Below are 24,109 nucleotides of genomic sequence, written 5' to 3'. Positions count from 1 at the left end.
TGTGATAAAGAATTGTGACACATCTTGCGGTCGATAGCTACCTCATTTTTCAGTATGAATTTTAACAATCTCTCCCTTATAAAGGCAACTTTAAACAAGAGGCCCATGGGCCTTGAATCGCTCTTCTGATAAACTGTACAACCTATCACTTCTATTTGAAGCCTCGAAGTATCCTGTATATTTACATAAACCCTTGAAATTCCAATTCACACTCTGAGAACCCAAGATGATTCTATGCCAATTAGTACCTGAGAGTTGGTCATGGTGACCTACTTATCACTTGTCATTCTCTGAGGACCCATCAACTAAATTTGATGATTCTAAGCCAATTAATACCTAAAATGTTTTTTAAAATTATAATCATAAAATTTTATAAGTAGGTCAAAGTGACCTACTTTTCAATTGTTTTACTCCAAGGACCCAAGATGCATCAACTGACAAAGTTTGATGATTCTAAGCCAAATAGTACCTGTAATATTTAATTACAGCCATAAATTTTCAAAAGTAGGTCACAGTGACCTACTTTTCAGTCAACCTACTCCGAGGACCAAAGATGCATCAACTGACAAATTTTGACGATTCTAAGCCAAATAATTCCTGAAAATATTAAATACAGCCATAAAATTTCAAAAGAAGGTCACCGTGACCTACTTTTCAGTTGTTGTACTCCGAGGACCCAAGATGCATCAACTGACAAAGTTTAATGATTCTAAGCCAATTAGTACCTGAAATATTTGATTAAAGCCATAAATTTTCAAAAGTAGGTCACGGTGACCTACTTTTCAGTTGCTGTACTCCGAGGACCCATGACGCATAAACTGACAAAGTTTTATGATTCTAAGCCAATTAGTACCCGAAAATATTTTATTAAAGCCATAAATTTTCCGAAAGTAGGTCACGGGGACCTACTTTTTTAGTCGACCTACTCCGAAGACCCATGACGCATCAACTGACAAAGTTTGATGATTCTAAGCCAATTAGTATCCGAAATATTTAATTATAGTCATATAAATTGAAAAGTAGGTCACGGTGACCTACTTTTCAGTTGACCTTTTTTGAGGACCCAAGATGCATCAACTGACAAAGTTTTATGATCATAGGACTTAAAATGTCCAAATTATGCCTCTAAAACACTTTGAAATCGAATGCCTGCAAAGTTCAAAAAGTAGGTCACTGTGACCTACTTTTTAATAAATATGTTTTATGGCCCCAAGATGCATCATCTTACAAGATTTAATGATTCTAAGCCTCCCCGTATTCGAATTAATGACCTTAAGTGTTTTAAAAAAGATAAGCCATAAAATTCAAAAAGTAGGTCAAGGTGACCTACTTTTTAGTTGACGTACTTTGAGGACCCAAGATGCATCAACTGACAAAGTTTGATGATCATAGGCCTTAAATTGTTCAAAATATGCCTCTAAATCAGTTTGAAAAAGAATGGCCGCAAAATTTAAAAAGTAGGTCACCGTGACCTACTTTTGAGTCAACATGATATGAGGTCCTTAGATGCACCAACTGACAAGATTTGATGATCCTAGTCCTTATAGTAAGCAAAATATCAACATTTTAATAAAATGTAATTTTTGGTCAACTTTGAAGTGACCTTGAGACCACGCCCTTTGCCCCAGGGTAAATCCCCGTGCAAATTTTAATCTACAACATATCCTCATCCTTTTGTGTAAGTTTGGTAATAATCTGCCCAGTGGTTCTTGAGAAGAAGATTTTTTAGCAACCAGTACTTTTTTTTCTATTTTCCTAATTATCTCCCCTTGTTAAAGGGTCACAACCCCAGTTTTAGTATAAAAGGGGGCCCTTGGGCCAAGGATACCCTGAGACAAATTTGACAATAATTGGCCAAGAGGTTCTTGAGTTATGGCCCATATTCTAAAAAGTTTACGCACACCGCACACCGCACAAATGGCCATAGCATTAGCTCTTTGAGCCTTTGGCTCAGAAGAGCTAAAAAAGAATATTTAATATTCCTAATCTGATTTGATTTCTATAAACTTTCAGCTTAAATTTCAAAATAATTTGTTTCAAGTACTACAAAAAGATAATTCTGCCCAACAAATGCCAACATTACATAAATTTAGTGCATTATAAAGTTATGGTCTGGTTCAATCCTTGTGACCCTGACCTTTATGTCATCTTGGTGGAGGGTGGTGACACACTCCCAAGTCGTAAGAGAGGGCAAACTTGTGATAAAGAATTGTGACACATCTTGCGGTCGATAGCTACCTCATTTTTCAGTATGAATTTTAACAATCTCTCCCTTATAAAGGCAACTTTAAACAAGAGGCCCATGGGCCTTGAATCGCTCTTCTGATAAACTGTACAACCTATCACTTCTATTTGAAGCCTCGAAGTATCCTGTATATTTACATAAACCCTTGAAATTCCAATTCACACTCTGAGAACCCAAGATGATTCTATGCCAATTAGTACCTGAGAGTTGGTCATGGTGACCTACTTATCACTTGTCATTCTCTGAGGACCCATCAACTAAATTTGATGATTCTAAGCCAATTAATACCTAAAATGTTTTTTAAAATTATAATCATAAAATTTTATAAGTAGGTCAAAGTGACCTACTTTTCAATTGTTTTACTCCAAGGACCCAAGATGCATCAACTGACAAAGTTTGATGATTCTAAGCCAAATAGTACCTGTAATATTTAATTAAAGCCATAAATTTTCAAAAGTAGGTCACAGTGACCTACTTTTCAGTCAACCTACTCCGAGGACCAAAGATGCATCAACTGACAAATTTTGACGATTCTAAGCCAAATAATTCCTGAAAATATTAAATACAGCCATAAAATTTCAAAAGAAGGTCACCATGACCTACTTTTCAGTTGTTGTACTCCGAGGACCCAAGACGCATCAACTGACAAAGTTTAATGATTCTAAGCCAATTAGTACCTGAAATATTTGATTAAAGCCATAAATTTTCAAAAGTAGGTCACGGTGACCTACTTTTCAGTTGCTGTACTCCGAGGACCCATGACGCATAAACTGACAAAGTTTTATGATTCTAAGCCAATTAGTACCCGAAAATATTTTATTAAAGCCATAAATTTTCCGAAAGTAGGTCACGGGGACCTACTTTTTTAGTCGACCTACTCCGAAGACCCATGACGCATCAACTGACAAAGTTTGATGATTCTAAGCCAATTAGTATCCGAAATATTTAATTATAGTCATATAAATTGAAAAGTAGGTCACGGTGACCTACTTTTCAGTTGACCTTTTTTGAGGACCCAAGATGCATCAAGTTACAAAGTTTTATGATCATAGGACTTAAAATGTCCAAATTATGCCTCTAAAACACTTTGAAATCGAATGCCTGCAAAGTTCAAAAAGTAGGTCACTGTGACCTACTTTTTAATAAATATGTTTTATGGCCCCAAGATGCATCATCTTACAAGATTTAATGATTCTAAGCCTCCCCGTATTCAAATTAATGACCTTAAGTGTTTTAAAAAAGATTAGCCATAAAATTCAAAAAGTAGGTCAAGGTGACCTACTTTTTAGTTGACGTACTTTGAGGAACCAAGATGCATCAACTGACAAAGTTTGATGATCATAGGCCTTAAATTGTTCAAAATATGCCTCTAAATCAGTTTGAAAAAGAATGGTCGCAAAATTTAAAAAGTAGGTCACCGTGACCTACTTTTGAGTCAACATGATATGAGGTCCTTAGATGCACCAACTGACAAGATTTGATGATCCTAGTCCTTATAGTAAGCAAAATATCAACATTTTAATAAAATGTAATTTTTGGTCAACTTTGAAGTGACCTTGAGACCACGCCCTTTGCCCCAGGGTAAATCCCCGTGCAAATTTTAATCTACAACATATCCTCATCCTTTTGTGTAAGTTTGGTGATAATCTGCCCAGTGGTTCTTGAGAAGAAGATTTTTTAGCAACCAGTACTTTTTTTTCTATTTTCCTAATTATCTCCCCTTGTTAAAGGGTCACAACCCCAGTTTTAGTAAAAAAGGGAGCCCTTGGGCCAAGGATACCCTGTGACAAATTTGACAATAATTGGCCAAGGGGTTCTTGAGTTATGGCCCATATTCTAAAAAGTTTACGCACACCGCACAAATGGCCATAGCATTAGCTCTTTGAGCCTTTGGCTCAGAAGAGCTAATAAAAATGCAAATCCTAACAGGATCACATAGACAACCTTGACTGAGAGCCATTTATCTTCTGATTATTAACAACCTTTCTTTTTAGTGTGAACCTTAATAGCCTTTTCTTTCGGAAGTTTAATCCTCAACAAATTTATATAATATTCACTTTAAAAAATGACATAATTCACTTATAGGGCGGAAAATGTACAAGTATGTCCTTGTAAATTATTATCAAGGTGAAAAGATCATTTCGTAGGTAACATACTGGAGATTTTTGACCATCAATAACAGGAAGTTGTGAACTGTGATGCATTGTGGGAATGTGCGAAGTTGAGGAAACACTGTCTGCTCCATTTCTGTTTGATACCATTGCCTGTAAATAAAGTAAACTTTCATTAATTTCCCAAAATTTAACTTCTAAAATCTTGAAAACAATAAAACTTCTTCCCTCTTGATTTTAAAAGAACTGTTTATGCAATATTTCCAATATTGGGAATGCCCATTTTTAAAAAAATATTGCAATAACTTAAGTTGTCGTAATGTGATAATAACCTCTGGCCATGCCCTCCCATCTTTTTAGGTGCACAATCAAAACAATTTAAATACTACATAGACAAAAGCATCCATAGATACACAAAATAATTATGTACAGTGTAAGCACTGTACTTCACTTTTGAAGCTGGGAGCATGCTAAACTTGCTCATCAGTCACTGAAGTGCAGTTTGGCTTTGGAAAATTAGTTGCAAATTTTCTTTCCACCCATTGCCAAACTTTTTTGGTGAGTAGTCAAAATAAGCAAGGTTCTATATGAAGAAGTCTACAACAAAGTGACTATCTTAAATTTATTCCTCCTCATGATTAACTTTTGACACATGCTGTAGTTCAATCATGAAAATGTTCTAATTGCCCTCTTTGATACATGGATCTATACTATTTACATATTCTTGCTCCATAACTTAAACAAACACATCCATTACTCATGTGCTATTTTAGAAAGGTAACTTCAGATGAAGGTAATTGACAATTACAGCAGTCTTTTCTAACATCACAGTACAGGGTTGTCCCTAAGACCTGGGGGAAAGGGAATTTCCCCACCTATAATGACATAAGCCTATGGTTATTATGGTACATGTATTTCCTCTCAACCCCCTCTTAGAGGAGGAATCCCAGACCCTTTCTACTTGTTTAATATCCCCTGCTATTTCAATCAAGGGACAAACCTACAATATATACTAATCGACATCCTCTGCTCTTTTGCTACCAAAATTTCATTGGAATTTAGCTTTCTTGATATGAATAGCAGGATGAAAGGGTAAAATTAGACAAATCCCATCAAATTACAGAGGATTGGTCTTTACAACTATGGTAGAGACCCATAGATTTTTGAAATGGATTCCTACCAGTCTATCTGGGTTGACATGTAACATATTCTGGGCTGCAGCAGCTGGTTCTGTGTATCTCTGTAGCTGTTTGGGGTCATTAGCAGTAGCCTGGTTGAGGTATCTCTGTTGAAGCAGAAGCTGGATATGCTTGTGTTGTGACAAAGAAGAATCTTTTGTGATGTGAGAGGGCAGTTCTTCCACACTTTCTTTATCAGACATCTGATTTCCTGTAAAATACCATATGAAAATCTAGTCAAAAAAGATAACACAGTTACATTATACCATATTTATCCCAGCTAATGTCTAGGGCACTTGGGAACAAATTACAAAGTGCCAGAAAGAAGGGGGTAATAACAATAAAATATACTGAACAGTGATAAAATTGTTTTCCCTTACTAGTCTGTAGAACTATTCTACTGTGGTAAACTTGAGTAATACAGGGGATGAAACAAGTAAAATTGAATAATAACACAATTAAAGTTACTAGAAGACACAGTCCAATGACACAAACAAAAGACGACCAATTGATCTAGAGGCTTCTACAACAGGAGTTTGATTAAATTTTTACCAGCGTTTTTGGTTTCTAGTCCATAAGATGCACATTCACGGTTTCCTTTGTGATGAAATAATCAGCCTTTATTTTATTGTATAACAGTTATTCATACCAAGAAATAACCACAAGTTCATCATGTTTTCTTTTAACAACATAGGTTTTGTATCAAGATGCAATAACTTACATTCTATTAACCTTTTATTTAAATTCAGATGTACAGTGTAGTACAGTCGTAATCACAAAGGCTCAGTAAACCATATACAGGTAACTCTTGATGGCTCGAACTTTGATCTCTCGAAGTTCTTGATCGCTCGAAGTGAGTCTCCGGTCCCGAATTTTTCCCCTATATAACTAAGCAAATTTACTCTTGATTTCTCGAACTCTTGATCTCTCGAAACCCTTGATCCCTCGAAGTCAAAATGCAGTCCCGCTATGCATATTCTATTAGAATTTTACATCGAAGTGGCTATGTGTAATTAACACCTTTACCTGGACATTTAAATCGTCCTAGGCAGAAGACGCGGGTCTTGGGGAACGGGATGTTTATTCAGGTGACACTTATGCTGCAAGGTGATAATTGATTTATAATTAATCATATTTTGCCTATATGCTATTAAAATAATTATCATCGACTGTCTTACGTACGGTAATTCAGAGACGCAGTGTCAGTGAAATGTAGTAAATGATTAAAAGACGAAACACTAATTTTATTTTTATTTTGAGTCTGTGTCAAAGTTAAACGAAATATGAAAAAGCAGAAACAGCCTCAATGTCAATATGACGACTATTATTGGACAAATACTTACAGAACTGCGTTCAATTATCATGCTTGGAATAGTCAATGCATATGTACGACGCTGTAAAACGTTATTTTCAAGTAACGAATGCATAGATCTAGTATGATGTCCGTATTACAAAGAATAAATAAATATACATGAAATGACGATATACATTTTTTGCGTTACTCAGTTTAATGAAATATTCATCTAAAAAATATCGTTGTTTTATAAAAACCACGTGTAAAAGGTTAGCATGGTTAGCACTGCATGAAAATCATTACATCTGGTTAGACTAATTTTAAAACCTGTCAACAAACCCGGAAAATTCCGGACTCTTGAAAACTCGAACTCTTGATCTCTCGAATTTTTCCTCGGTCCCGCGGACTTCGAGGTATCGAGAGTTACCTGTAGTTCCATATTTACTTGAAATTGGGTCAGAGTGACCTAGATAAAAGTATGAAAAATTCCTTTGTAAATCTTAAGTATGCACTTACCACTGACATGTTGATCAGTGCTGGCAGAATCAATAGAGTGTGAAGAGGACCAGTTGGACCGTGACCTTCCTCCTGAGGTCACAGAACATACGGAGGGACTTCGCTGGACTTGGAAGGAAGACTCCAAGTTGTCTGACTTAGAATCAATACCCAAATCCTTGAGTACCTGTTCCCTGACATCAGCATAGCTAAAATACAAAATTGGTAATCAATAAAACCATGTTTCTGAAGATAAATGACCTTCAAAAAGTTTACATATATTTTGTGAGTATTAAATAGTGGAACATATATGAGCTTAGCATTAATTTTTTTAAGCTTGAAATCTTTATCTTTAAAATACATGTATTTCATTAATCAAAAAACAAGATTAAGTGATTCATATCTCCTAGTTCTCATATATTTTGAATCTTGTTCACAGACATATCATTTTGATTCTGGTGTCTAAAGCTTTGAATATACTTTAAAAATTGACATTGCTTTAGCTAAGTGAAACCTTCTTCAGGTTTGCAAGGCTGACACTTGCACAATCAGATTATAATACATTGTATTACATCAAGAGAAAAAAAAACTGATTCCAGATTTATTACTTAAGAGTTATTTTGGGTTCCTTACCTTACAACTACATTAGTGCAGACAATAAACTCTGGCTTGGAATTCCACTGATGATATGTTATGTAATATCTTGTTTTTATCCAGATCCACTGTTGCCCCTTTGTCAGAAAACGATAGTGGGTTGACGATCCCTCCCCAGTCTGCATTACTATTAAAACACAATATAAATACATCACTTACTATTGATACATCATGTATCAGTTGCGTAAAGGGCCACAATACTCACCTGAGTCCCAATGGCCCTATTTTTCTTCATCAGTAGATTTTTTCCCTATACATGTATACTTCTATGTAAAACTTTGATCACCTATTGTGGTCCTACTCTACCCCCAGGAGTCATAATTTGAAAAAAAAAATGAATCTACAGTACCTGTGGATGCTTCCAGAATTCAATATGACTATTCATGCTTATGTAAAGTTTTTTTTTTTATATATTCCTATGTATGTTAAACGTTGATCGCCCCTTTGGGCCCCATACTACCCTCCTGGGGTCATGATTTGAACAAATTTGTATCCACTACGTAAAGAAGCTTTCACATAAGTTTCAACTCTTTTGGCCAATTGGTTCCCGGAAGATTTTTAAATATTCTTTCTTATATATTAGTATGTAAAACTTTGATTGCCTATTGTGGCCCCAACCTACCCTTTGGGGACATGATTTGAACAAACTTGAATCTACACTACCTGAAAATGCTTCTACATTAGTTTCATCATTTCTGACCCAGTGATGCTTGAGAAGATTTTTAAAAGATGATATTAAATTTTCACTCATTCTTAATTATCTCCCCTTGGAAGAGGGCAAGACTCTACATTAGAACAAACTTGAATCCCTTTACCCAAGGATACTTTGTAGTAAGTTTAGTTGAAATTGACCGAGTGGTTCTTGAGAAATCGAAAATGTGAAATATTTACATACAGACAGACAAATGGACACCAGACAAAATATGATCAGAAAAGCTCATATGTAATGAGTCTTCAGCTCAGGTGAGCTAATAACTGTCAAAAGACAAAATATCATACCTATTGATAAATCAGCTCTTGTTGAAACATGATGTATCACTTACATAATGATATTAAAAACAGTAAATTCCAACAGACAGTTTAATATGCTGAACTACTGAAATATCAGTTAGTGTTAAACGTAATATTTACATTTCTAATTGTTGTTTTCTCTGTGATAACTCTTTGAAATTTAGGTGAGTTGATTTTTTGGTAATTACACCTGAATGTAAATTTCACGAAGTGAAATGTCAGGAGCCTAACATGCAAGTCAAGTAAAATTTATATTTACAATTTTACTTCATATATAAATGTAAATATAAGGAATAACTGTCTAGTTTGTTGGGAACACCAGGGAATCAACGACAGTTGGAAACGTAGGATTATTTATGCATAATGGGCTCCTGTCAAATCATGATTGTAAGTGAAGACTTCACATCTAATGTCTATATCCCTGATAATCGATAAATACATCAAATTCAGAACAATAGCTGCTCCTTACCTTAACTGATTTATAATCTATAAACTTATCTAGGTTATGTTTAACATAACCACACAGAGTATCCTACCACTGTTTTTATGAGTGGTTGGTAGTTCAAGGTACATAAAATACATATAAATCAGACAGTGGTACACCACAAAGTCAGTCAGGATCAGACTGCTCATTAACTTAATTAAGACATATATATATATAACATTACCCCAGGGTAGTCAATTGAAGTACACAATTCAGTAGGTCAGGTCTGTAATTATATATTATTAAATGTCAGGAATTTTGATGCTGATTAGTCCGAACAATCTTGTTTGAGGTGTACCTCCAAGTGCAAGTTAACATCAAAACAGTAAAACTCATAGAATGACATGGATGTAACAAATTCACAGATAAAGCAGTTTTTGGGGATCTCTGGCAGAATCCTAAATATTTCTTTGTAAAATTTTATGGTTTTAATGGACTCTAATAAGACAAATTTACAGATATATATGAAGTGATTAGTTGTCCCACTGAGGTTAAAAATAACAACATTTACATCTTTTATAACAAAGTTTTAAAGATCTCAAAATTCATAAAATATTGAACTGAATTTATTTTTCTGTTAAGTATTTTTATATGAAATTCAATTCAACAGAAAACTTAAAGTTATTCAGGGTATGTCTTGTATTTAGTGCTTCTTTAACAAAATTTGTAGTCATACTTTAAGGAAAACCTACATTATGAATTCACTGCAAACACTTTAATGAATTCATCATGGACATAACGAATTACGCATATAGTGAAGTAAATTCACAGGTCCCCAGGACATTGCTATATCCAAATTTTACTGTATTAATTTTATGGAGGTTAGGTTTATTCAGCCTCCATCAACTATTACCTTATCAGGTCCATATAGTAACAATTAGACCTCATGGAAAGTCAAAAATTACATACATGTAGTATACTGACCTATAAAAAAGTTTTCAAATCAATGTCTCCTCAAGTAAACTTAAAACTCCTGTAAAATTTCCATGACACTTTTTTTTTTTACATTTTTCTTTTTGAAACATGAAATATCTTCAGTAAATAATATAATGGGATTCTTTGTGCCTGGGGTTAAAAAAAAACTATCATCCATTAATGTAACATGTACACTGAAAACTTACACTGCTCATGTGATTTAGCTATCTGTTCAAGGTCATCAGGATGATAATAATCATATCCAGAAGTCCCTAAAACTTCAAATGGTAGATATCCAATTATTGGAGAGGCCCTGAAAAGCAAAAAATACATATATATATATCAGAACCAAATCATGCTTTTGCCTGATTTTCTTCAATGTATGATTTGTCTGTAGTACTGACAAAGCACTGGAGAATTCATTTTCACCTCTAAATATGACATTAACCTTACATGACCTTTTGACCTTCAACAAATATGAAGGCCACATCACAACACACTGCAGAAAGCAGACCCTTACAACTCCAATTCCTGTTCATGACTTTTCATCTTTGCCATAAAATTTTTAAAAATGCGTTTGGTGAAATCTTACACATCATTATTTTCAGAACTTAAGATTGAAAACTTTGAATAGGATTATACATAGCTAAGTAACAAACAATCTTTGACACATCTCAAAGGTTTAAATTTTTAAATGGTAATACATAAAATTCTTCTTCTCTGGTTGTGTATAAATACCTGTGATCCAGAAATAAAAACTTCCATTCTAAGCTGTGTCGTGATGTGAATTCTGTTTTAGATTCGTCCACTAGAGACATTTCCCGTATAAACTGAGAGTTGTGTAGTCTCACTGTACAACAGAAACAGCTGTTTTCTTTTGGTCCAGTCTGTCCGTACTGGGAACACTCCTCCTCCACACTGCTCACTGGACAAATACACAAAAATGTTGGGAGAAAATATGCAATACATGTACATGTGCATATGAATTTTCTATTAACCACTTCACAATGTCAAGGTTTTGTTATATCCTTTCCCTATACACGTATTCCTTTGTGTAGAGGAGCCTGGACATTGACAAGATGCCTCTAGATAGAACTACTTTTCCTACAGAATTCATTCTAATAACTAGACTAAAAAATTTGAACAGTATAAATTTGAGTGACTGATGATGCACTATTTTTGTGTAAATTAATGTGATGACCTACATTTATCCCTGCTCCAGTGCTGGAACCCTGACAGACTAACCACTTCATACAGGGGACTGTTACTGGGGGGCAAGGATTCCCTCCTGAAGTGACAACTATAACACAGCTGATCCTTCTCTGAAAAAAAAACCAAACAATTTACATGTATATCTGAGTGTTTCTGTCATTCTCTTATATTTTGGTTTTTTATTTTTTAAAAACAATTCTCACATTAATCAACTACCAGATATTTTGGCAACATTTACCAGAAATTACAAAAAAAGGAGTTAGAGGACCCGTGAGCACTGAGCTCAAAAAATGAAATCCCTACATTCATATGATTTTAATGGCAAAGTCCTTTTTTTTTGCTATGAGAAAGAATGGCAGTGTCCATGTTTTGCTGTGGGAAAACCCAAAAATCTGTCTGATCAAAAGGAAAAATAGGAAGTGCACAATAGGAAATAAAGATTCCGTGAAAGACTCATTAAATTTTAATATAATAATATATGAACATATCAAACAAATCATTTATATAAAATTATCTATATTCAATTCATCTTTCACGGGGGGGGGGGGGGGGGGGGGGGGGGGGGGGGGGGGGTGGGGGTTACTACTGCATAACAAAAACATACATGAATTTCTTGGCAGCAAATTCCTACCTTTGGCACGTTCCTCTGGAGAAAGCATGCTGTAGTGGAACAGGATGTTATAGAGGTTTTGCTTTTCATTCTCATGTATAAAGCTGTATACAGATTGATTAGTGAGGTCTGCCTGTCAAAGTAAATAATCATACAGAATATCTTTGAATTGTAAGCTTTAAAAAGAAAAAAAAATTGGGTTTTTTTTCTCTCAAGTAAAAACAAAGGTAATCAAAGATTACGAAGCTCACTTCTTCGAATGTTATCTATAAGTAAGGCAAATTTCACATCATGTTTTTTTTCTAGTTAGTGTACATCCAAAGATCAATATCTATGCAAATTTGGTTTAAGTAGGACTTATAGTTACTTGGAAATAGACCTGCTCAAACAAACTTTTAACTTGTATACTAATCAAGGAAATTTTGGTCAGTTCCAACATCCAAAGCAAGTCTGGAAGTTTTCATCCTTAGATGCACCATATATGCAAGTTAAATCAAAACAGGCCATAATATTATACAGCTACTCCAAAAAAATTACCCTTGGTCACTCATTTGGAAAATGTAGGTCGGATTCAGAATCCAAAGCAAGTCTGAAAGTGTTCATCCCTGGATACATCATTCATGCTAATTTGGTTAAAATACAAATGGTTAAAATTCACTATGTCGACAATCTAGGTCAGATCCAGCATCCAAAGTAGGTTGGTTATTGTACATCCCTAGATGCATCATCCGTGAAAGTTTGGTCCAGGTAGGGCTTATAATTACTTGGGAATGGACTTGCTCCAAAATCTTAACCAGGTCACTCATGTGGAAAATCTAGCTCAGATCCAGCATTCGAAAGCAAGTTTGGTAGTGTCCATCCCTGGATGCATCAAACATGCAAGTTTGGTCCAGATAGGGCTTATTACTTACCTGGGAACGGACCTGCTTCAAAAACTTTAACCTAGTCACTCAACTGGAAAACCTAGCTCAGATCCAGCATTCAAAGCAAGTTTGGTAGTGTCCATCCCTGGATGCATCAAACATGCAAGTTTGGTCCAGATAGGGCTTATTAGTTACCTGGGAACGGACCTGCTTCAAAAACTTCAACCTGGTCACTCATCTGGAAAATCTAGGTCAGATCCAGCATCTGAAGGTAGTGTAGTGTCCATCCCTAGATGCATCATCCATGCAAGTTTGGACTAATTAAGGCTTTTAGTTACTTAGGAATGGACCTGCTCTAAAAACTTTAACCTGTTCACTCATCTGAAAAATCTAGGTCAGATCCAGCATTCCAAGCAAGTGTGGTAGTGTCCATCCCTAGATGCATCATCCATGCAAGTTTGGTCCAGATAGGGCTTATTAGTTACCCGGGAACGGACCTGCTTCAAAAACTTCAACCTGGTCACTAATCTGGAAAATCTAGGTCAGATCCAGCATCTGAAGGTAGTGTAGTGTCCATCCCTAGATGCATCATCCATGCAAGTTTGGACTAATTAAGGCTTTTAGTTACTTAGGAATGGACCTGCTCTAAAAACTTTAACCTGTTCACTCATCTGGAAAATCTAGGTCAGATCCAGCATTCCAAGCAAGTGTGGTAGTGTCCATCGCTAGATGCATCATCCATGCAAGTTTGGTCCAGATAGGGTTTATAGTTACTTGGGAATGGATCTGCTCCAAAAATTTAACCTGGTAACTCATCTTGAAAATCTAGGTCAGATCCAGCATCCCAAGTAGGTGTGGTTAGCGTCCATCCCTAGATGCATCATCCATGCATACCGACGCTTTGGGTATAGCATAAGCTCACTATAGTTATTTTGGCCCTGCTGTTCTTTCTCAGCTGATTTTTTTTTTAAATTTCCCTTTATAATTTCATAAAAATGTTGACTTAATATATGAAACAAATCTGGCCCTAGGAGAGCTATGATTTAATCAAAACTAAAACCACACAATATTGGGATGCTTCAATATCAATACAATGAACAATGGCCCTTTACTGCAATGATGCTCTGTGCCAAATTTGGTTGAAATTGGCCCAGTAGTTCTGGAGAAGAAGATGAAATTGTGAGTGGTTCTGAAGAAGAGGATGAAATTGTGAAAAGCTTATGACAATAATGACAATGATAAACAACAAACAAATTTTGATGAGAAAAGCTCACTTGAGCCTCTGGCTCAGGTGAGCTTAAAACCTCTAATACATTTCACCACCTCTCATTTGTTGTCACCAGCTTAGCACTTCATAAATATAAAACACTTTAGCCTTGCATCAATAAACTAAAGTGAGTATATCTAACAATGTTAATTTAGAGAGTTTACAGAACTACCCCCCCCCCCTTCCAAAAAACCTTTTTTGCATTTTTCTGAATGCAACTCAGGTCACCTAAAAAAAGGAGAGATTTTAAGATTTCTACATCATCAATGAATACTGTAAAAAGCTGAATGTTCCTGATTCTCCCACAACGACACAGCATACATCAGTACTTACTGGTGATTCTCCCACTACGACACAGCATACATCAGTACTTACTGGTGATTCTCCCACTACGACACAGAGTCCATCAGTACTTACTGGTGATTCTCCCACTACGACACAGAATCCATCAGTACTTACTGGTGATTCTCACACTACGACAGAGTCCATCAGTACTTACTGGTGATTCTCACACTACGACAGAGTCCATCAGTACTTACTGGTGATTCTCACACTACGACAGAGTCCATCAGTACTTACTGGTGATTCTCACACTACGACACAGCATACATCAGTACTTACTGGTGATTCTCACACTACGACAGAGTCCATCAGTACTTACTGGTGATTCTCCCACTACGACACAGCATACATCAGTACTTACTGGTGATTCTCACACCACGACAGAGTCCATCAGTACTTACTGGTGATTCTCCCACTACGACACAGCATACATCAGTACTTACTGGTGATTCTCACACTACGACACAGAATCCATCAGTACTTACTGGTGATTCTCACACTACGACACAGAATCCATCAGTACTTACTGGTGATTCTCACACTACGACAGAGTCCATCAGTACTTACTGGTAGGTGTCCCAGCAGGGATGTAACACTCTCTGATACATACAGTATATTGCCTTGTTGAGTAAAAACCAGTAAAAAACTGTCCAATGCCTGAAAAGGAATCAAGAATATCAGTTTAACACATTTTGTTTCTATCTTCATGTACATCACACAAATGCTACATGTAGTTTAACACATTACATCCACAATGAACTATAACTGTTAGTACTTTTTCACAAGTATGTAGATCCTTGAATGCAATACTCTCAAATAAACACTTGCATGAAAAAGATCGCCATTAAAAAGGGTGGTGAAATGATACTCATTGGCTTACATTTAGCATGTGATGCATGGAGTATCACTGAAAAGGAAGAGGGCTACCAGGATACACAAAAAAAACTTTCCTCTGGCAAATGATGTATCATTATAGTTACATAATAAAAGTTGGTACAAAGATACATGAAAAGCATACCTCTAGCATGAGATGCATGAACTCATCATTAGAAAGAAAGGATGGCTTCCAGTCCTCCTTGATTTCATGGGCCTGTGCCTGTACTGCTGTCTCTAAATAAAAATTATTGTGTGTCTTTAAATCTAAATACATGAATATATATTGATATAATATTATAAAATATTATAGAATTGCACACAGGCATGTGGTATAAGGGGGGCATGTGTGTGTGAGATGGGGGGCCGGCTGCCTTCACCCCTCACTCTTTGTTGCAGCATGGTTCAATTTTTGGATATTATTGTATCCAAAACTTGTTCAAAATTCGAAAAGTGCATGTCATTATAAAAGTATTACCTTTTTTAAGGGTAATGTAAAAGTTTTATCCTGCAAAAGCAATTGTTGACTGAGATGAAGCCACTGTCAACAATGGTTTTCAAGGGATTACAACTTCACGTTACCCTAAAATATTATGCTATAATTTTTGGTTATGCTAAATGTATTTAGAATTCATTTACAGGAAAATGTCATGGTGAATCGTATTCTGCTCATTCTGAGCAGTTAAAAATTTTTATACTGTTATCCATCGTAAGTATTTTCAACCATTTCAATGTAATGTTACCTGGAGGGCGTGATTTATACATAGTAACAGTACTTTATAACAAATGTTTTAAAACCAATCAAATTTGACTATTTAACATGAATGAAAAACAACAGTGATTTATCATTGCAACAATATCTTTTATTTTTTTTTTTTTTGTATTTTTATCAGACAGTACACACAACCAGGTTTCAAACTCTTTATCTACTGACATATGCCTCCCACTATTTCATACTTTAATAATCTGGCTAAAAAAAAAATTATCGAATTTAAAACAGCCTTACAGGTTTGACTCACACCTTCTCTTATGGAATTGTATTACAAACATAGGTATCTCTTTTTCTATATGATTCCAATAAGCAAGAAATTGTTCAAAGAGTGTTTACAAATGAAACACGAATGAATATATCTCACTTTGATAAATATTTCAATAATGACATGTGATGTGACATGAGCTATGTAAATATGAGACTGCTTACTTCATAGATTGAGCTCAAAAGATAAGCTGTAGAGCATGCTCCTGGATTTGCTTTAATGTATATTTATATACTGAATGAATATTATGGTTTAACAAGAGGCCCACAATGCTCACCTGAGTAACTTTAGCACTGATTTCTTCAGAAAATTTAAAATCTTCTTCATATTCCCAGGAAAAATTGTGACCCCATATTATTAATTATCCCACCTCAGACAAATTTGCAGATTACTGATTCATTTGGATAAAAGCTAAATACAAGACAACCTGAATATTATGTCTCCATCCATGGTAATACATAAATTGGGCATTCAATTCCGTTCAAAGCATTGTTATTGTAAATAGAAGGTTAATAAGTGACCCCACGGACCGAAATTTAACAATTTTACTCTTAATGCTGAACTTGAAATTGAAAACTGTTGAGGTCTGTTTTTAACTCTAGCCCCTTGAAATCCCTTATATGTATTTCTATTTAACTGGGAAATTCCCACAGACAAATTCAAAGGCTCATAAAACCAAACATATTTTTCATATGCATACCAAAGTTAACAAGAAATGTTTGTAAAACACTTATGTCTCCCCCCCCCCCTCCCCCAAGTAATTTGAATTTTTCAAAGTCCAAGGAGCATAAGTCTGTCAAAAATTGCTCGATTGTACCCAAAACAGAACTTGACCTATATATTCTTATGATAAATCACATTTCAGTGTGTGCAACCTCTGCGAAGAAAATGAACAGAAACTGTTGGTGGATCGACAGACTGACCTACTGGCAGACAGCAGCAAAGCAATATCCCCTCCCTTCTTCGAAGGGCGGCATAAAAATTAAAGAGTATTATGCCTATGAACAGCTGTACAAAGGAACATACATCTTATAGGTTTATTTCTGAATTTTTTTTAAGACAATTCAGACCTCTTAAATTCCTATCAGGGGTCAAAAAGTGCCCATGGACCATTATTTATTTTTATTGTACCGTATTTACTCGCCTACAAGTCGTTTTTTTGGGAGTTAAACTTTGGTCCAAAACCCTTTATCCGACTTATACGTGAGTTATATAAAGATTGGTATTTTGGCAAGTCAATCCCTCAAATTTAAACTTAAAAGATACAACCGACTTATAGGCAGACCAACTTATAGGCAAGTATGTACGGTATTCTTTATGCTAAAACCAAAAACTGTTTTAAAGATTGGTTGAGAAATATAAAAAGTTCCACTAAAAAGAGTTTTTGTACTGGTCTCTAAAAATCTCTTATTCCCCAGAATTTTATTTTCATAAACTAATCAGTCAGAAGAATTGCAAAGTAAATCTGTACCTTAAATTTCACTAGAATTGCTTGTTTATCTTTTAGAAAAGTGACATGCATGATTTCATTTTAACTTACAAACTCCCCTAAAGAATTTTCAAATACTCAAAGATCTACTTTGATTGACACCTTACCCTACAACATCTTCTCATCAATATCTAGACACAATTTAATCCTCTACAGAATTTTCTTATTTCAATATTTAAATTTTTATCCCTCCTTTTTTATGTCTGGAGTCTTACAATGCAAAAAGGATCAAAATAGTACAGAAACACTGCCACAGAAACACTTTTTATAGGAAATCTTACAAAAAATCTATTTCTAAAGTTTGAGTTAACTTGCATGTGAAATAAGAAATCTTTTAGCTTCCTTTGAAAATTTCTGTTTTTGACTTTCAGAAACCGGAAGTGACATAACCAGATGTACAAAACCTTAAATATGTGAGACATTTTTATTTACTATTTTTTGGTTATAATATAAATTCAATATTCTAAAAGACTTTCTTTAAATCTGTGTTGAAAAAAAAGTGCTGAGGATACTAATAAAATAACAAAAAAACAATAGGGCTTTTCACTACAAGTTCAGAATAAGGATGGCAAAACTGTGACTTGATGAGTTGTATTGTTTGTATTGGTAAGAGATTACTGATACTTAGAATAGATCAATAGAATGCAGAGGGTCCTGGGTAATAACCTGTGTTCTTATAGTACAGTAGTCTATCCTACTCTTATCACCTGACCATCCACTATGAATTAAGATGAAAAGTAATCTGCATTATTTAACATTGTCACTCCAAGTCACAGACATTGAAGTAAGAATGCCGACAGTCTATTCATTATTGTATGTGTACAGAACTGCAGCAGGTGCTAATACAAAACTCTTATGACATGATCATTGTTTTCTGGTAGGCAGTGCAGTCTTAGCACACACAATGCTTCTCAGTAATATGTCTTGGATAGTTTGGAGGTGATTGGTAGTACAGTTATACAGTCATTTTTTCTCCTATCTTGTCATTAAGATATTTTGGTAGAATTTGATTTATTCCACTGCTTTTACCATGGTAGGTTTAGAGTATGCTATGATTGGTTGTGGACTCTTTCACAGTGGTTGACTTCCATATTCTTTACTTTGGCCAGTTTTAAGTATGCTTAGCTGTCTTGTGAATTCTCTTAATAATTTTGAGTTGTGCTACAGTTGACAAACATTTTTCTTGAGAGTATTGAGCTATGATGTTAATTGAGAATTGTTAAGTTTTGAGGATATTATTACCAACTCATAGATTTTGAGAAACTTTAGTTTTGTAGTATTCAATGCTTGAATGATTTTTCTTTCTTATCTTGATGGATTTTGAGGTTGCCTTGGTTGACATTTGATTTCTTTACCTATGTAAGTTTTGGAGTATGCCTTTATTGACAATGTAACCTGACAATGTAACCTGTGGCTGACTTGAGATTCCTCCATAGTGTTGTTGCATGGTTGACATGTAGCTGTTTACATTGTTAGTGACATGAGAATTCTTACCAAACTGAGCTTTAGGTTTCATATTGTGTGAGTACTTCAGTATTCCTAAGGGTAGTTAATTTTTCTTTTCAAAAGTATTCTTATCTTTACGAGTTTGAAGTATGCAATGGTAGTCATGAAATATCTTGACTACTTTTTTTGTGTATAGGCTTTTTTTCCGCAAAGTTTTTATACCTTGGTAAGTTTTGAGGTATGCTATGGTTGACTTGAGGACTGTGGATTTATCCATCTTTTTGCTGGATGTGGAAACCATTGAGCAAAGTTCGTTGACGAGCATGTTAAACTGGTCTCTACGTTTCTTCTCACTTAGGTTCCGATTCACCCTTCAAATAAAGACACTGTGTAAGCCTCTTTTTTACAATTACATACAAAGACAATTCAAACAAAGAGACACAATCGGTGGCATTTGAACAAAATTATGGATGAACAAGACACTAAGCACCCTACCTGTCAGTAATGTCTTTATTGCTGCCCCCTCCTTTACTGTCCTCAGAGAAAAAACTGAAGATGTAAGTGATTCAATTATTAATTAACTAATAATCAGATACAGTAAAACACTTTTTATTTGCTAGAACTTTATTTTTGTGTAAAGAAACAAGGCTGACTGCTCAAAAAAAATTTCATTCATGGCATATATTAGTATTATTAAAGTTTATACATAGCAATGACCGAAATTCGCCAACATTTTATCTTGCTTATAAATACCAAATAACAATCTTGGAAACTAAGGTGTCATGAGAATTAAGTGCTCTACTACCTAATTCTTCTAACTCTTGACACACTTTTAAAATTTGCTGCCTCTGTACTAATAAGGGCCATAGGAGTTTTGTGTTAATGGTATCATTTTTGTCTTAGTTAGCAGGCCAATTCAAGCTAATTTATAGAAGGGAACTTTTTTTTTAAGAATTGGGGGGAAAAAAACAAGCTATGGACACTAGGTGATCAACTTGTTTTCCTATGTTCAATGCTTGAGAGTTCTAGCAAGAGAGATTAATCTATAAATATAAATTAATTCACAGTTCTGTGACATCAGAAATTGACACTGAAACCAACACTGAACAGCTGGTGTTAATTGTAGTATTTAATATATATATGCTATAAATACCCTTAATAACCACTTATCTTATAGTAATATATTTTATACTAAATTTCTAAGATCGAAAACATCAATATTTGGTGTGGGTTATTTTCAAGATTTAAATAGTCTGCCTAAGAGACATTAACACTCTTTTTACATAGAAATGAAATTATTTATCAATCATAATTTTTAAAAATTTTGTGTAAAACACAGAAAGGCAAAGAACTAGATGTAGTATCAATCTCAACTACCTGGTCTTATATGATGCCCCCCCCCCCCCCCAAATAATAATAATAATTTGTAGTACAGAAAATCAAATTCACATAAAACTGTATCTTTCTGTTTAATGTCATCTGTGACTAAACTGAACAAACAGTTGCAGCATCAGAATTATCATTTAATGGACTGCTCCAGACATCATTAACCATCATCCTTGACAAGAAACACAAAAAAGAAACTTCTATCATGTCTGAAGCAGTCATAAACAAGGTATCAGCAGCCATGATTCAAATATCAATCTTTTCAAAACTTAGCTACTCAACTTCATGATCACAATTATAGATCATATTTAAATGGCTTTTTTAGATACCCATTAATCAACTTTGAAACGTATAGTTTATCCCAGACCATGAAATCCTCATTTCTGTCAGATTTTATTACTGGTGTGTGCAGCTATTACAATAATTACTTTGAGCTGACAGTTATTCCGCGCCATCACCAAAGTCATTTATTGTAAGAGTACAACAATTAACTCTGTTAGTGACGTCTTTCAATATCAACTCAATATCAGTACATGTACACACCTTTTGGTACTTTTCCCATCTTCATCAAAATCATCTCCTAGGGAATGCTCACTACAAGCAAAGAAACTTTAATGAAAATTACTTTGTGAAATTTATCAATAGTTCATACTGATATTGTATTCAGTGTCATTTTTGTGAATTCTTAGCAATTTGATCCAGAAACAACAGCATTTAATTTTTAGGCACTTCTATATTAATTAGTTGATAAATGTACTCAGAGACAGCTAAAAAAAAATTATTTTCATTTTATAAATCTCAGACTGATTGACTGATTAAACACCAAAATTAGGAACTGACACCCAACGATACAGGACAGTACGAGACAGATTAAGAAGTTGGAATCATTTCCCCATAATATCTAAGCCACAAATTACCATATGCCACTCTCCTAATTACTTGCACACTTACTTTACTGTTATGACCAAAAGTGTTGACAGTGAAAAGGTAAATACCTGTAGACTGTCACCTTAGATCACTGAGAGAAGAGTTGATGATGACAAAGGTTTGATAAAAACACATTTCCCCATACAACTTTTTGATGACTAGTGCAAAAAGGACCAATTTTGTACCCATCTTATTGTATTTTTTAAGACATACATGTCTCATCAGGTGGTATTAATGTTGATATTAAAATGTGTTAAAGTAATATGAAGAAAAAGTTTGTTTTTTTTTTTTAATTAAAAATAATAATAATAATTTTAGCTATAAACTCTGCATTTTTTAACATGATGCCTTAAAAGTCACCTGAACGTTTAAATTATTTCTTAAAATAAATTATCATTTATGGTAATGGTAAACAAGTTGACTAAAGAGACAAGAAAATAAACAGAAACAGTCTATGATGCACCAGAATTCAAAATGCATTCATTGACAACATAAATTTTCATTCACCTACATATGAACTTAATTATTAGCAGTGTATCTACATGTATAGAGTCATTATGGTTTGACATATATATCCATAAAATCATTGAACATCAGCTAGTAAGGGGTTCACATGGGATGTGCATGGATGACAGCTTGGTAACATAATATAAAGGAGTTCACATAACCATGCAGACTTTCAAAACACTTTGTGATACAGCATTGAGTTGACCTATTATTCCAATGAGTACCAAACTTAAAGGTTCATCTCCTAGTTACTATAAGCTCTATATAAGCTCTACATGGACCTTTTTTCCAGACAATGATATGGAGGAACATAAACATGGGATGGGTGTCTTTGGTCTTATTAAAGCACGCCCTTTCTTTAATGTGAAATACAGGGCCCTCGATAAAGCATCGAAGCAAAAACTGTGGAACTCCCTTTGTTTTCAACTTTATTTCTTATGTAGCTTGTAACAAGAGCTTTGATTGGTTACAAAGTCGGGTGTAAATTTCCATACACCCAACTTGAGCCAGGGGTAAAAAACGTGATGACATGTGCATTGTTTCTCTATGATAAAAAGCAAATAACATGACGTCACGATGCATTGTAAGACATTAAAAAAATCTTATCAATAGCTTGAAACACAGTTGATTGGACTTGTTTACAAAGAATTTATTTGGGTACATAGGAAATAAATTCGTTATCCAGATCCAATCAAGGGTGTACAGGGATTTAACTTGATTTGACCTGGATAACTAATACTATACCAATGGGAATAAACTGAAAAAAAAAACTAAATGAGGATGCTTTGGTTAGATCTCTTTCTTATAGAAAAATCATTATACAATATTTTATAGCCAGTCATAATCTGGAAAATAAAAAAAATAAAACTATAGGCCTATACATTATATGGATACTTACTCCCACCACTTTAAATCATTTTTTTTTACATCTTCTTTAAGCAAATTATATTTATATGGAGATATGGATATCCTGGGAATTGTATTTCAAATAATGAAAATAAAATGATTTGCTTCGTGATGAAATATGAGTATACAAACGTAAGTATTCTTATTCAATCAGCTTTGTTTTAAATTGCAATGACTATATAATAATAAAATATTTAACTTGTCAATAAACCAATTGCATACAGATCATTTATGATTTATGCTCTCAATTATAACCAGTGATTTTTTTTTAGATTACATTTTACCAAATTGTACCACTGACAATATCACTCTCAAAGTGTCAAATTCTGTGACACGATTTTCTCTAACCTTTCGCTTCTGCTTGGAAGCATGAGCTTTATCCGCTTCCCGTAATTCATGTCATTGAATCAAAGATAACAGTTCCAACATACTGATACAGCATCATCATTATCCATTCTGTAACTTTCTTGCAAAAACACGGGGAGACATCATGATCACATTCATGTCAGATACTTATCCGTCGCCATTTTTTTTTTTATGTTGTGCGACTTTCATCGTGGTTATCGTATTTCGCACCGACAGGTCTTTTCAGTACATAATGTCAATCTGTCTCACTTAAAAGTTAAAACCCAGTCTGTCCCTCGTAAAACCAGTCTTTGAACACTGGAAAAAGGGTGTGGTTGCAAAACTGTTCAAATCTTACAGGGATTAACGAAAAGGCACCACCAGGAGTAGAGCTTTCTGACTTTTTCCACAGGCATCTGACAAATGGTTGGTGTAACCCCCCTCCTTCTGAGAATTTTTAGACACGATAACATAGGAAATATGCATGGATTCCCAATCTTCCATACCTGATA

The 24,109-nt window shown here is 34.6% G+C and overlaps 1 protein-coding gene across 1 annotated transcript in view; it reads right to left on the bottom strand.

Moving 5' to 3' along the window:
• LOC133193429 (circadian locomoter output cycles protein kaput-like) overlaps positions 1 to 23,770 on the bottom strand; it is a 34,299-nt gene extending 10,529 nt beyond the window's left edge. The window contains exons 1-14 of the mRNA XM_061329365.1: positions 23,601 to 23,770; positions 21,456 to 21,506; positions 20,022 to 20,075; positions 19,749 to 19,897; positions 15,700 to 15,791; positions 15,249 to 15,338; positions 12,231 to 12,342; positions 11,593 to 11,709; positions 11,126 to 11,312; positions 10,594 to 10,700; positions 7,957 to 8,104; positions 7,345 to 7,532; positions 5,537 to 5,745; positions 4,402 to 4,509 (exon numbers count right to left, since the gene is read on the bottom strand). Coding sequence (XP_061185349.1) covers positions 4,402 to 4,509; positions 5,537 to 5,745; positions 7,345 to 7,532; positions 7,957 to 8,104; positions 10,594 to 10,700; positions 11,126 to 11,312; positions 11,593 to 11,709; positions 12,231 to 12,342; positions 15,249 to 15,338; positions 15,700 to 15,791; positions 19,749 to 19,897; positions 20,022 to 20,075; positions 21,456 to 21,506; positions 23,601 to 23,650 — 1,662 coding nt within the window. The 5' untranslated portion in view covers positions 23,651 to 23,770. The remainder of the gene's footprint in view (positions 1 to 4,401; positions 4,510 to 5,536; positions 5,746 to 7,344; positions 7,533 to 7,956; positions 8,105 to 10,593; positions 10,701 to 11,125; positions 11,313 to 11,592; positions 11,710 to 12,230; positions 12,343 to 15,248; positions 15,339 to 15,699; positions 15,792 to 19,748; positions 19,898 to 20,021; positions 20,076 to 21,455; positions 21,507 to 23,600) is intronic.
• Positions 23,771 to 24,109: the final 339 nt, after the last annotated feature.

The sequence above is a fragment of the Saccostrea echinata genome, unplaced genomic scaffold, assembly GCF_033153115.1.
Source record: "Saccostrea echinata isolate AGI-Se365-2 ecotype Australia unplaced genomic scaffold, CSIRO_AGI_Sech_v1 ptg000027l, whole genome shotgun sequence".
Lineage (NCBI taxonomy): Eukaryota > Metazoa > Mollusca > Bivalvia > Ostreida > Ostreidae > Saccostrea > Saccostrea echinata.
This window is presented reverse-complemented; position numbering and strand designations above follow the sequence as displayed.